Genomic DNA, 12,676 nt, shown 5'->3' on the forward strand with positions numbered 1-12,676 from the left:
GGTGTGTTAGAGTGTCTAGTTTCGTAATTTAAAAAAAAGCTAAAAACGTAATATTACGTTTTTGGCACTCAATGCATGGGAAGGAAAAACATAATATTACATTGTTGGCACTCAATGAGTTAAGTTTATTGTCCTGTAGGGAAATTCCACGCCTGGTCACATTTGTTCTCTGCATTTTACCCATCCAGGGGTAGTGTGCACATATACATACACACACACACTTGGAGCAGTGAGCTTGGAGCCCTCACACACTAGGAGCACACGTACACACCCGGAGCAGTGGACAGCCCTTCAATCACTACCCCCATCCACATTTATCCTACCATTCAGGGATTGATCCAGCCACCCTTCGGTCACAAGTCCAATAACCAGTAGGCCACGGATGCCCTATGTGAGTGAGATTATCTGTGCTTTTTAGTCATAACAATCAGGTTCATGTGGTCTAGGTGTGTGAGAAGTTTAAATATGCTGAGAGGCTACATTTGATCAGGAATATCTGTGCAAGGGCAATGAGGTCAAAAAAGCACACGATTCAGTCCAAGCACTGCCACTGAATCCCTGCACCCACTCCTCTGTTCCTAGTCTTCAAGAAAGCCCCATGTCCCATAATCAGTGCACAACAGATGAAGCATGTAATTATTATTAGGATGACTGACACACATTTCATGATGTGCATGCATACTGATATCAGCATTTGGTATACAATGCATACACATTTACACAGACACACACATACCGGTACACACACAGATACACTCCTCATGCCATTCTTGCTATTTCCACTCTGTGTGTCTCTGTGTGTGTTTGTGTGTGTGTGTTTTGATGTATATGTGTGAGTCTGTCTAGCTGTCTCATTGTACTTATTCACACAGCGTTAAATGCTCATTAAACTTTAAAATACTGTAAGTCTACCCCACTGTTAGTGTAAGGATATGCACACAGACATGCACTCAAATAGACCTGTCTGAGAGTGTAGAACAGACATCTCATGATACCACAGCATTATATTATAAGTCCCAATGTGAATAAATCATTGTCATTTTTGTGTATACCGGTACATCTATATTAGGGGTGAAGCACCATTTGACTGCCTATACCTGTTTGTGTGTGTCTGTCTGTGTCAGGGTGGTGGGTGGGAGGATAGGTGTCAGTTATGTTTGCATGATTTGCTTTGCGTTCTTCAGGGTATCTGTTTGTGTGACGGCTATGTGTGTGTGTGTGCGTGTGTGTGTGTGCTATGTCTGTGGTCTATGTTTGTATAACTGTGTACAGGTTAATACTCACCTGTACTTCATGCTGCTATGGCGACCAATTGCTTCTTTCATGTGGGCATGGCCTGCCGTGTAAGGCCGCGAGCTGACCAGACGGTGTTTGCCCCCTTGCCCCACACCAGTATTCTGATTGGGCGATCGCACACAGAGGCGGTCCTCACTATTGCGGCTCTTCAGGTTGTGCTCTGTGCATGCAATTGACACTTGCATTTTGCCAGTTATGCCCAGGTAACATTCACCGTGAAACCAATGTGACAACTTTCCAGGTGCAGCGGTGGTCTCGGATGCACATAAACAGCAACCACGGCGATAGGCTTGTTGCAGACAGAGAACCACAGCAACACAAAACACTCTTCTGATATCAACTGAGGAAAAAGGCAAGGTCTGTCCCAACAAATGGTGAGCTACAGGTCACAGCCTTTCCACAAACAAGTCTTCAGTTCCGAGAGGTTAGTGATAGCAGATGATTAGTAGCTTAATATTGCAAGAGGTCCCATAGCAAACTTGTGCAGAACCAGGTCCTTGTGTCCTGGCATCAGTTAACATTAACTGGCACAGACAGTGTTAAACCATGGGGTCAAAAACACGCAACACACACACACTCAGGCACAGCGTGACTGGGCAGATCAGATATCATACACAAACACACACACACACACACATTCATACACACAACCACACAGCCATTCAGGGTCAAATGTGGTCTTCCGGAACAAGTTTTAGTTCACTGCGAGGATTAAACTCAGTTGGTGAATAGCCCCTCTAGTTAGGAAGTAAACTAACGTCGCACAGTATTCCCAACCCCTTGCATGTGTGCTACATCGTTCACACACATCAACACGCACGTCAAACGTCCGTGGAAAGCTTGCTGCTCACCGCTGCGTGTCCTCGTCGCGGGACAGTGCCAGAACCGCTTCTTTAACGCACAATTCACAAGGACGGACCTAACCCTCTTTTACACGTACAGGCCCAAGACAGACACAACGACTAACACATATAAAAACTGGCCACACTCTTTCAGACGTGCCGTCACTGTCAGCCGCCACGGAAATTTCCAACGGGAGTCGAACAGCACATTTCAGTTCCATGCACTCTGGTGCTCGCTATGGTCCGGTGGACACTGTCAGTCCATGCATCGTCCGAGGCAACAATTTAACAATGTTTTAATTAATATCCTACACGTGACCGTGAAAACTCAATTCGGGACAGCCTCAATATCTCAGTGTGCCAAAAATGTCCTTGCGCATTTAGCGAAAATCAAAGATTCCCTTCATTTTTCGGAACAAGCAATCCGTCTTAATTTACTTGAGGTCTGTTCCTGGGACCTCGCGCCCCTCGTGCGCTCTTATCGCGCGGCAGAGAGGATGTGTCTCGAGCTCCCCGCTTCTGTTCTCTCTGTAGGCTACTGTCTATGCACGCGAAATCAGTGAAGCACGCCAGGGATGGTAAATACGAGAAGGATGGAATCGGAAAGAGTCCCGGTGCAGCTCCTTGTCCCGTTCCTCGCTTTCCAGCGTTCGGTTGAGGGAGAATTGTCGGAGTCTTCCGTTATTTGCCTCTCTCCCCCTCTGTGGACTAAGCTCTCCAGGCACGCGACAACCAATGGCCATCATTTAAAGAAACGTTCTTTGGCTGACAAGTCACTGGGCATCCATCATTTCAATGCTGCCCGTTTTTTTCGTTCTTAATAATCAACAACTCACTCAATCGGTCACCAGTTGTCACCCCAATCTCGCATCCCTGATGTGCGTGCTTGAAGTGATCTCAGATAACTGTAAGGACAACTTATTGGGGTTAGAGGAAGCAATCCATTTCCATTTCATGTGATTTCTCATAAACACAACCATAAGAGCAGAGAGAGAACGACAGAGAAAGAGAATGTGTTGATAGCTGCATAACTAATTACTATTACTAAATAGATTAGCATATTAGCTAGATTAGCATAACTGTACCATTTGGACAGAGATCACACAATTCCAGCATCTTGCTGCATTATATCTGAATGGCTACATCCTGGGTGTACAAATGTGAGATTTTAATTGGACAGTGTTAGCCTACTGTAAGATTTGTGGGAATAGTACAAAATGTTTTTATTAATACTGCCATCATTACACCTTCAATAAATGGTCACCCAACATAAACTTTACCACCAGCTATACTGGAGGCAGTTACCATGGTGAACCATATGTTGCATGTGTGAGAATAGGATGAAGAGATGATAAGAATGATGGTGATGACTTCATAATCTTAAATGAAGAGGAGGGAAACCCAAAGAGAACAAAATAATGAGTGTGTTTCTTGGACAGAGAAGGTGAGAGAGAGGTGGACTCTCTTTCTCTGTCTCTCTCTCACACAACAAACGCACACACACACACACACACACACACACACACACACACACACACACACACACTAAACAAAATATAAAATAAAAAACACATTACTCCATTAGTAAGATCAATCAGTAGTATTGATTGCATATGGTAACCCTTGCCCGTAGATTTTCAAAAGTGCACTTTAGAACCTTTGTGGCACTTGTACATGCATTTACACACACGATCTCTCTCTCAAACACACACACCACAAAGGTGTTTTTAAAAACAGGGAGAAAGGAATCAGCCACAAAAGGGTTGCAAACAGAGCAGGAAGAGGAGGGGGAAGGAGTAGAACGAGTGGGCATGGAAAAGGGGGATTAAAGGATCGTCCACACAACATATGTTCAGTCACCCCAGTGACCCTATATGAGCCTGGGTCAGTTACACTGTACTGAGATTAGAGAGGAGATTGTGGGCTGTAGGGGATGTTTTGTACGAAGAGACCAATAACATCCGAACAAGGGGGGCAATATGTACTGTAGGTTGCATAAGAGACACAAAACTGAGATGCATGCTGATTGTAGGGTTCTAATTGCAATTTTGTTTCCTGTTTGCTAACTCAATTGAAATGCAAGTCAAATTCAAGAATTGAATTGGAATTTAAGAGCCAGTTTCAATTCGATTCTGGAATTTTGCACAACCCTGATTGTAGTATACTATGGAGGGGTAGGTGGAGAGGAAATACTATGCTGACACTATTTATTTATTTTGCTACCATCTCTGCTACCTTTATAAAGGCTGCTGTCTGTACTGTCATCTCATTACGAAAAGACTGAAAATAGAAAATAAATGCATAGCTTTGTTTAGTATAATAATCAAAGGATTTAAATGTCTTGTGTGTGGGATGCTTTTTTAAAAACAGAAAAAATATACACATCTATGGCTACACTAGCTTACATGGCAAAATGGGTATGTTCTGGGCTCAGTAATGAAGAAACATAATTAGACATTAGCCAGTCAGGATACAAACGAGGTGGACATCCCATCACTATTACAGGGCTCAAAGAAAGGTACACATTTAGCCTGTGCTATAATGAATTATGAATAATGAAGTATCTATAATATATAAATAAACTAAACTTGACTTGAATTAAATAAACTTGACTTGACTTGACTATAATGATCTATTTCAAATCTTAAACTGTCTTGCCCATGCCTGAAATCAGGCCCAGTGTTCAAGACTTCAAGCCATGCTATTATTTCAAATGTCCAGAGCACACTGCAGGGATGGTGTTGTCAAAATCAGGTAATACAGGCAGAAGTAAGCTAGACCAAAGTCCTTTAAGGCAAGTCCCCCCACTAGGCGGCCATCTTGCAATGCACTTCGGGCAGTTATCAGGCTGATATTTTGGGCACACTGCGTGTGTGCAAGGCTTCAGGACACCAAGCTGCAAGAACACATAATTGGCACAATGTATTCACAACATACCATATGATTGGCACAATGTATTCACTTGTCGGGATATGTGTAGATATGTGTAGACAATGCAGGATATGTGTAGACAACTGCCATATTGGTGTTACAAACTAACTCCATTCATTCTTATGGAGGATTATTTGAGTGCTGTGTCTCCTCGTTAGAAAGTCTCTGGTTAGGCTTGCTAACAACAACTACTACAGCAGCTTTAGTTCAGAAAAGGAGCGGAACCTGGATAGGGGAGGTTACCCAGATATTACTAGTGTAGATCAAAATCAGGACCAGGCCTTATCTGGACTAGAACTTTATCTGAGGTGTATTCAAATTTGCAACCATAGGTGAATATTCACAAACACTTGAGTTTGCTGTGAATATTTATAAACACTTGCAAACAGTCTGAGGAGATCCCTAGTTCTATACAAACATAGTGGGCCTGATCTGAGCTGGAACTTTCTAGACTTTTTAAAAAAATCTCAGCTGTGAGAGAGAAAAGAGAAGAGAAGAGAAAAGAGAATTACAATTCTGATGGTTAAGAGCATCCCATTGCCTCTGTATAAAAGTGTTTAACATTGATGAGGTGTGGTGTGTGTGTGTGTGTGTGTGTGTGTGTGTGTGTGTGTGTGTGTGTGTGTGTTATGGTTTAATGGTGAGGTGGCGTGTGTGAAATATTGGGATGGAACCATGGAGAGAATTTGCCCTAGGCATCAAAATGCAGGGAAATTATTTTAATTCTAAATTCCAGTTCCAAGAAAAAGCAGAAAGGGAGGATGGGAGTTGGGACAGAGCGACAGAGCAGAGAGAGGGGAGTGGAGGTGAGAAACAAGGGAGGACAGTGATACAGAGAAAAAAGCAATAGGGAATGAGAAAGGATACATACGAGAGGAATAGAAGAGGGGACAGAAGTACATAACAGTGATAGAGACATACACTGCGTTCCAAATTATTATGCAAATTACATTTTTCTCAGATTTTCCTAAATAGTTGATGCAAATGACAGTCAGTATAATTTTCAAGTCATCAACCGTTAGAGTATAATTCGAATTTTATTGAACAAACCTCCCAATGATAACAGTATTTTTTTAAAAAATAAAAAACTCAAAATGCACTGTTCTAAATTATTATGTAAAGAACTAAATGGTCATTTGTTGAATTTGCGGCATTATGAGGTGATATAAATTAAATCAAAAGTTATTTCAATCAAAAACATCTTAAAGAAGCCCTATGCAACAATTATAGCAAAAATGCATACCTTAATTATGCAGAATGAGAGTCGTTCTGATGGTTCTACAACACTTTTGGGGCAGCCGTGGCATACTGGTTAGCGCTTCACCGCTGTTGTTGCAGGCTGCTTACTGCGCCGGGATTAGTGTGTGCTTCACCCACTGTGTGTTCACTGTGTGCTGAGTGTGTTTCACTAATTCACGGATTGGGACCAAATTTCCCTCACGGGATCAAAAGAGTATACACTATACACTTATACAATTTAGGTCGTTTGGTGGGTGCTTCGTCTCCCCCTAGTGCTTCTCCCCGGAAAAACCGAATATGCATTTTTCTGGTCCTGGACCGAACAAATCCGGATGTGACTCAGCGGAAGTATCCAATCGCGCCTCGAAAATGTAGTCAGATTGTAGTTTCTAAAAAGACTGCAACACGGACTCAGACTTGGCTTTGTTGCTGTTGAAATTGTAAGTAGCCTACCCTTGGGTGAACTTCATTTTTGTAATGTTGTTTGATAGTCTATTGAACTATGTGTTTGCTCGACCATTTTATTGTGAGCCCTGTATGTGTTTTGCTTGGTTTCTTGATGGCTAGCTCGCTAGCTAGTGGGGGTTTAGCGTAGCAGTCACTTGCTACCGAAGCTGCAGGAGGAGCTATGTCGTAAAAAATGCGAGCCCAAATCAGGCGAAAACCCAGAAACAGCGAAGGAATAACCAGACCTGCATAGGGCTTCTTTAACAGGCCAAGTTACATGTTAACATAGGACATCTTCATTGATATCACCTTCACAATTCTTGCATTCATTGAGTTCTTGGAGAATTTCTGCTTTAATGTCTTTGCAGGATGTCAGAATAGCTTCCCAGAGCAGCTCTGGGAGGCTATTCTGACATCCTGCAAAGAACTGCAAAAGAACCGTGAACTGCCTCCCACCCTCATAGCATAGCTGCCAACTCTCACGCATTGGCCGTGAGACACACGCTTGATTAGTTTCACACACTCACACGCCACACCCACGATTTCTCACGCTGAAGTGTCAACCCGGTCGGTCAGATGCCTGAAAAATGAGTTTAGCCTATAGATCTACCTGTTGAGCCACGGTTATGCTTTCAGAGACGGTGAGAGGGTTCAAGAGCACCCCCTGTCTGTGGAATTTTCAAAATGTTCTCTCATTTGCGATGCTACTTCAAAAGCCATCCCAGGCGCATTCCCCCGGCTTCAGGTAGGCCTATGCTTTGAGTATTTTTCACGCTGAAGTGTCAACGTGGTAGGTCAACTAAACTAAACCTATACATGATATCACACATCATGTGAACGAGCGGAATCTAAGCTTTCCAATGATCTTAGCGCCAAGTTGCTGTGATAAATGGTTCATGAGAAAATTATCATTGAACCGACGCGGCAATTTAGGCTAATCGTATTTGCATTTTGCACACAGTGCACACCCATTACTCGGTTGTAATATCTCACTAACCCTTCACACAACATGTGGCAAACCTAATATCACAATAAACAGCAAACCGTACCGAATACGAGGGATATAAAGCATGCCTCTGTTTTGAAATTGCAACACATTTCTACATAGCCTCATTGGGGCTGAAATTATAATGTATTCTAATGTAAACTATTTGTCAGTAGGCCTACATACATTTTTGTAAATTGCTCAGTAGATTATCCCACTATCATGGTTTTATATTGTCAGGTTCCAGCCAATCCGACTTACACAGATAAATGAATATATTTATATTGCCATGCTTTCTATTGACATTAATGCAAAAATATAAAGAAAATCAAATAAGGAGACACAAATATTGATATAAAGCCTGACATAAGCCATATGCAAACAGTCACATCATGCAGATATGGGTACATCCTGAAAAAGGAATAGCCTGTAGGCTATGGCCATTACAATGACCAATATATTATCTTAAATGAACTAGCTGAAAAACACAGGTGACCACTTCTGCATAATTTCATGGAGTGCTGAACATTTCTGAACTGTGAAATGGACCATATGTTTTTGTGGTTGTGAACTTACTGCAATATCACCATAACTATTCCACCTGTGTATGCATGGTTATAATTCTGAAGTGCAAAATAGCTTAGGCTACAGCACAAATATTTCCATAAAAATAAGCAAGTCTGACCTCTGAATTTATTTTTAAAAGTGCACCAGATTGATGCATTTAAAAGTTAAAATATACAAACATTTCTTAAATTCTTACAAAACACCCACCCACTTTTTAAAATTGTTAGTTTGGACCCCCACTATTGCCGCATGTAAATACCAGTGCTGTTTGTACATTAAATAAATAATAACCTATAGGTTTATGTAAAACTCCCCATTAACAGCATCACGTCACTAACCACAGCTAGACTGCACAATGGTAGGCCTTCAAAAGCATGACATTTTCGCTTTAGTTTGATATTTAATTTACTTTATCCGCTTTCATGCGTTCATTGAACGTCCGCAGTGCTGTAATGGAAACCTTATTGCGTAGCCAAGTAGCCTATATATTGAGTTATTTTTAAATTATGCATGATTTACTTTTTATTAATTTCGTAGGCTGGCTTTATTTTGTTATATAGAAGTATCTAAATAACCTGGTAAAATGTACCAGAATTCAGGAAATTGCATCTAGTCAAAAAAAAAAAATTCTGGGGGAGGACCCCCATACCCTCCACTGAAATGTCCCACCCACTTTCAGAATGCCTCCATCGCCCAAGGTCCTAGCATTAGGATAGATCCCTTTGATACCAATGTTAATTTAACTCTGGGACCCTGGTCCCTACACCTGAGAAACAATGTACTTTTTTTTTACTGTACGGTATAATGCTGAACGAGCCAAACAAAAATTTCCGCAGCAAAATTTTGGTTGGCCCCACCAAATCTCACTCCAAGGTTTTTTGAAAAGTTGGCAGCCCTGCTCATAGATCTTTTGCTTGATAAAACTCCAAAGGTTCTCAATAGGGTTGAGGTCAGAGGAAAATGGGGGCCACACCATGAGTTTCTCTCTTTTTATGCCCATAGCAGCCAATGACCCCAAGGTATTCTTTGCAGCATGAGATGGTGCATTGCAATGCATAAAGATGATTTTGTTATGGAAGGTACGGTTCTTCTTTTTGTACCACAGAAGAAAATGGTCAGTCAGAAACTCTACATACTTTGCCGAGGTCATTTTCACACTGTCAGGGACCCTAAAAGGGCCTACCAACTCTCTCCCCATGATTCTGGCCCAAAACATGATTCCGCCACCTCCTTGCTGACATCTCAGCCTTGTTGGGACATGGCGGCCATTCACCCAACCATCCAGTATTCTATCCATCTGGACCATCTAGGGTTGCACGGCACTCATCCGTAAACAAAACTGTTTGAAAATTAGTCTTCATGTATTCCTGAGCCCACTGCAACCATTTCTGCTTGTGAGCATTGTTTAGGGGTGGCCGAATAGTAGGTTTATACACACTTGCAAACTTCTTGAGGATCCTACACCTTGAGGTTCGTGGGACTCCAGAGGCATCAGTGGCTTCAAATACCTGTTTGCTGCTTTGCAATGGCATTTTAGCAGCTGCTCTCTTAATCCTATGAATTTGTCTGGCAGAAACCTTCCTTATTATGTATGCCTTTGTCTGCACGAACCCGCCTGTGCTCTGAATTAGCGACAAATTTCTTCACAGTACAATGATTAAGCATGAGTTTTTGGGAAATATCCAATGTTTTCATACTTTGTCCAAGGTAGTGCACAATTTCACACTTTTCAGTACCAGAGATCCTTCTTCTTTCCCTTCTTAAAGTGTAATTCCAGCGAAAATTGACCCAAGGGTGTTTTTCTGTATTAAAACACATCAAATAAGCCGTGGAGACATTTTTTGTTGATCAACCACTTCTCGCCCTCTTCTGAGCTTCCCAGAAGCTTAAGCAGTAGCCTGCATTTAAACACAATTGTTGCTGCGAGATAGCCTGGAAAATCCAGACCCTGATAATCTAGAAAGATTAAAGGGACACCAGGCAACGTTTTCATGTTAATTAATCATCTTCATAAGTCGGTATGTGGCTAAATGACTCATTACGGGGCGAATGAAGGCTCTCTCGCCTGCCCCTACTGCCTGTAGGAAGAATATCCCACTTGCAAGTTCGGTGTATCCCACCGACCGAAGCAGGATCAGTTTACAGCACAGAGGCAGGCTAATGAAACGCTAGAGATTGTTGCAAACATGTGTATAATGGCAGAGCCTTTACAGAGCGAAAACCCTTGACGGAAGACGCAAAGAAAAGGAAAAGAGCTTCAGACCGAGCGAGGGGGAGTTTTGTAGAGAAAAAGCATCAGGCTTGCCTGGTGTCCCTTTAAGGGTCTGGCAAAGAACAATGTAATGGCCCAACTCGAGGGGCAGCAACAAGCATGCATTTAAAAATCTGCACGCAATTGGATAACACTAGACCATGTTTACTCTGAATGATTTTGGACTTCGACGCAATCGGATAACACTACGACCAATGTGTACTGTCCTCCAACATTACAGCGCTGTCTTCATAAATTTAGCTGGTTCCCCAGAGCGTTGGGGTTAAAGTAACGTGCATCATTGCTCTTTGCCAGAGTGTCTCGCAGAGAGCTGCGAGGCATTCCAGACTACGAATTTTATAAAAAAGTAAATCATGCATAATTAAAAAAATAACTCAATTTAGGCTATCGTAGACCTCGTTGGCTATACGCAATAAGGTTTCCATTACAGCACAGTGCACGTTCCATGAATGAATGAAAGCGGATGCCTCGTCTGGCAATAAGCGGATTGAAATCCTGACACTCCTTCAGTTACATTAAACTTGTGAACCAACTTGTTAACCATCAAATACCCCACAGATTTCAGTGGCCATCAGTCCCAACATTTAACAATATAATCAAGCAGTCCAAACGTAAATTAAATCCCAAACCAAACCGAACATCCTCTGCTTTTGATAGCCTACCGGTATGCCGTCCCAAACAAAACTCATGTTTCACAATAAAAACGCACCACGTCACAAATAAAGGCCTGCCTTTATAGGACTGGTACCCTTGGGGGGGTGGTTGGGTGGATGAGCTGGAGGGGTGTGTCTACTCTGAGGGAGGATATGCACCCAGAGGGGCCTCCCTGCCACAACCTCCACATCCCTCCTCTTCCCCTGTGACTGCCAGGGCCAGCTCCACTCTGTACACCTTACTTTTTAATGCTCCTGATACTAGATGTCCAACATTCACACCCCCATTCAAGAAAACAATAACTAAATCATCTAGGAATAGAGCCAGGTGGGGCGTTCTGTGGGGGCCTGAAGAGGCCCTGCACAGTTGCGCCCCACCTCTTTTTAATGCATCTAATATCCTGGCAGTAGGATAACAACTGGTATCAGTGGCAGGGGAGGGTGGGAGTGGAGTGGTTCAAGCATCAGGTGCCTCTTCCTCACCCATTATCCAGACGTGCATAAAACATTTGAAAACAAAACTCACAGCCATAGGTTAACGATGACTTTCTCTTCTGCATTGTCCTAACCATTAAAACGAGGCATATATGACAAGGCATTGCAATAATGTTTACAGAGATATACTGTAAGGTTGGCTGCGGACGGGACGGGGGAAGCATGATACACACATACACAGGCATGTGGATAAGTAAACACACACATGCAGGCACACGCATAAACAGGTAGGCATGCAAAATTGCAAAATGCAAAATTAATATGCAGATTGTTACTATTGACTGACACTTGCACACACACACATTATTGAAATCATACGCTAGACGCTTTAGGCTATAGTCTTTCTACATGGGTTTAGTTAATGATCAGGCTATAACAAGACCACACTTTCATAGTGATTGGTGTAAACCACAACATTTTAGAGTCCTGACAGGCTTTTTGTCGGGACTTTGCACACGCATCTCAGGGACTGTCCCGGTTAAACCAGGATGCCTGGTCACATTCTGTGTGAGTTGAATAACTTGACTTTTCAGATTAAATGTCCATAGGCTACTTGTTAAACAAGACATGTGAACAGTCTCTAAAATAAAGGTAGCTTCCTTAGTATGCATCGTTGAAAGTTCACACTTTCTTTTAAAATCTCTCTTTTAATCTTTTTCTCTCTCTCATTCTCAGAGGTAGCCTTCCAAGAATTTGCTCTGCTGCCGGCTTGTGCCTCCACATCGCCCAAAATGCTTGATTGCATTGCAGTCTCTGCATTTATCCCAATCCGTGAATTAGTAAAACACACTCAGCACACAGTGAACACACAGTGAGGTGAAGCACACACTAATCCCGGCGCAGTGAGCTGCCTGCTACAACGGCGGCGCTCTGGGAGCAGTGAGGGGTAAGGTGCCTTGCTCAAGGGCACTTCAGCCGCAGTCCCACTGGTCGGGGCTCGAACCGGCAA

At 42.6% G+C, this 12,676-nt stretch overlaps 1 protein-coding gene across 1 annotated transcript in view; it reads right to left on the reverse strand.

Moving 5' to 3' along the window:
- LOC125289408 (voltage-gated potassium channel subunit beta-3-like) overlaps positions 1–2,792 on the reverse strand; it is a 159,955-nt gene extending 157,163 nt beyond the window's left edge. The window contains exon 1 of the mRNA XM_048236219.1: positions 1,285–2,792. Coding sequence (XP_048092176.1) covers positions 1,285–1,481 — 197 coding nt within the window. The 5' untranslated portion in view covers positions 1,482–2,792. The remainder of the gene's footprint in view (positions 1–1,284) is intronic.
- Between the last annotated feature and the right edge of the window lie 9,884 nt (positions 2,793–12,676).

This window comes from Alosa alosa, chromosome 24, assembly GCF_017589495.1.
Source record: "Alosa alosa isolate M-15738 ecotype Scorff River chromosome 24, AALO_Geno_1.1, whole genome shotgun sequence".
NCBI classification, from domain to species: domain Eukaryota; kingdom Metazoa; phylum Chordata; class Actinopteri; order Clupeiformes; family Clupeidae; genus Alosa; species Alosa alosa.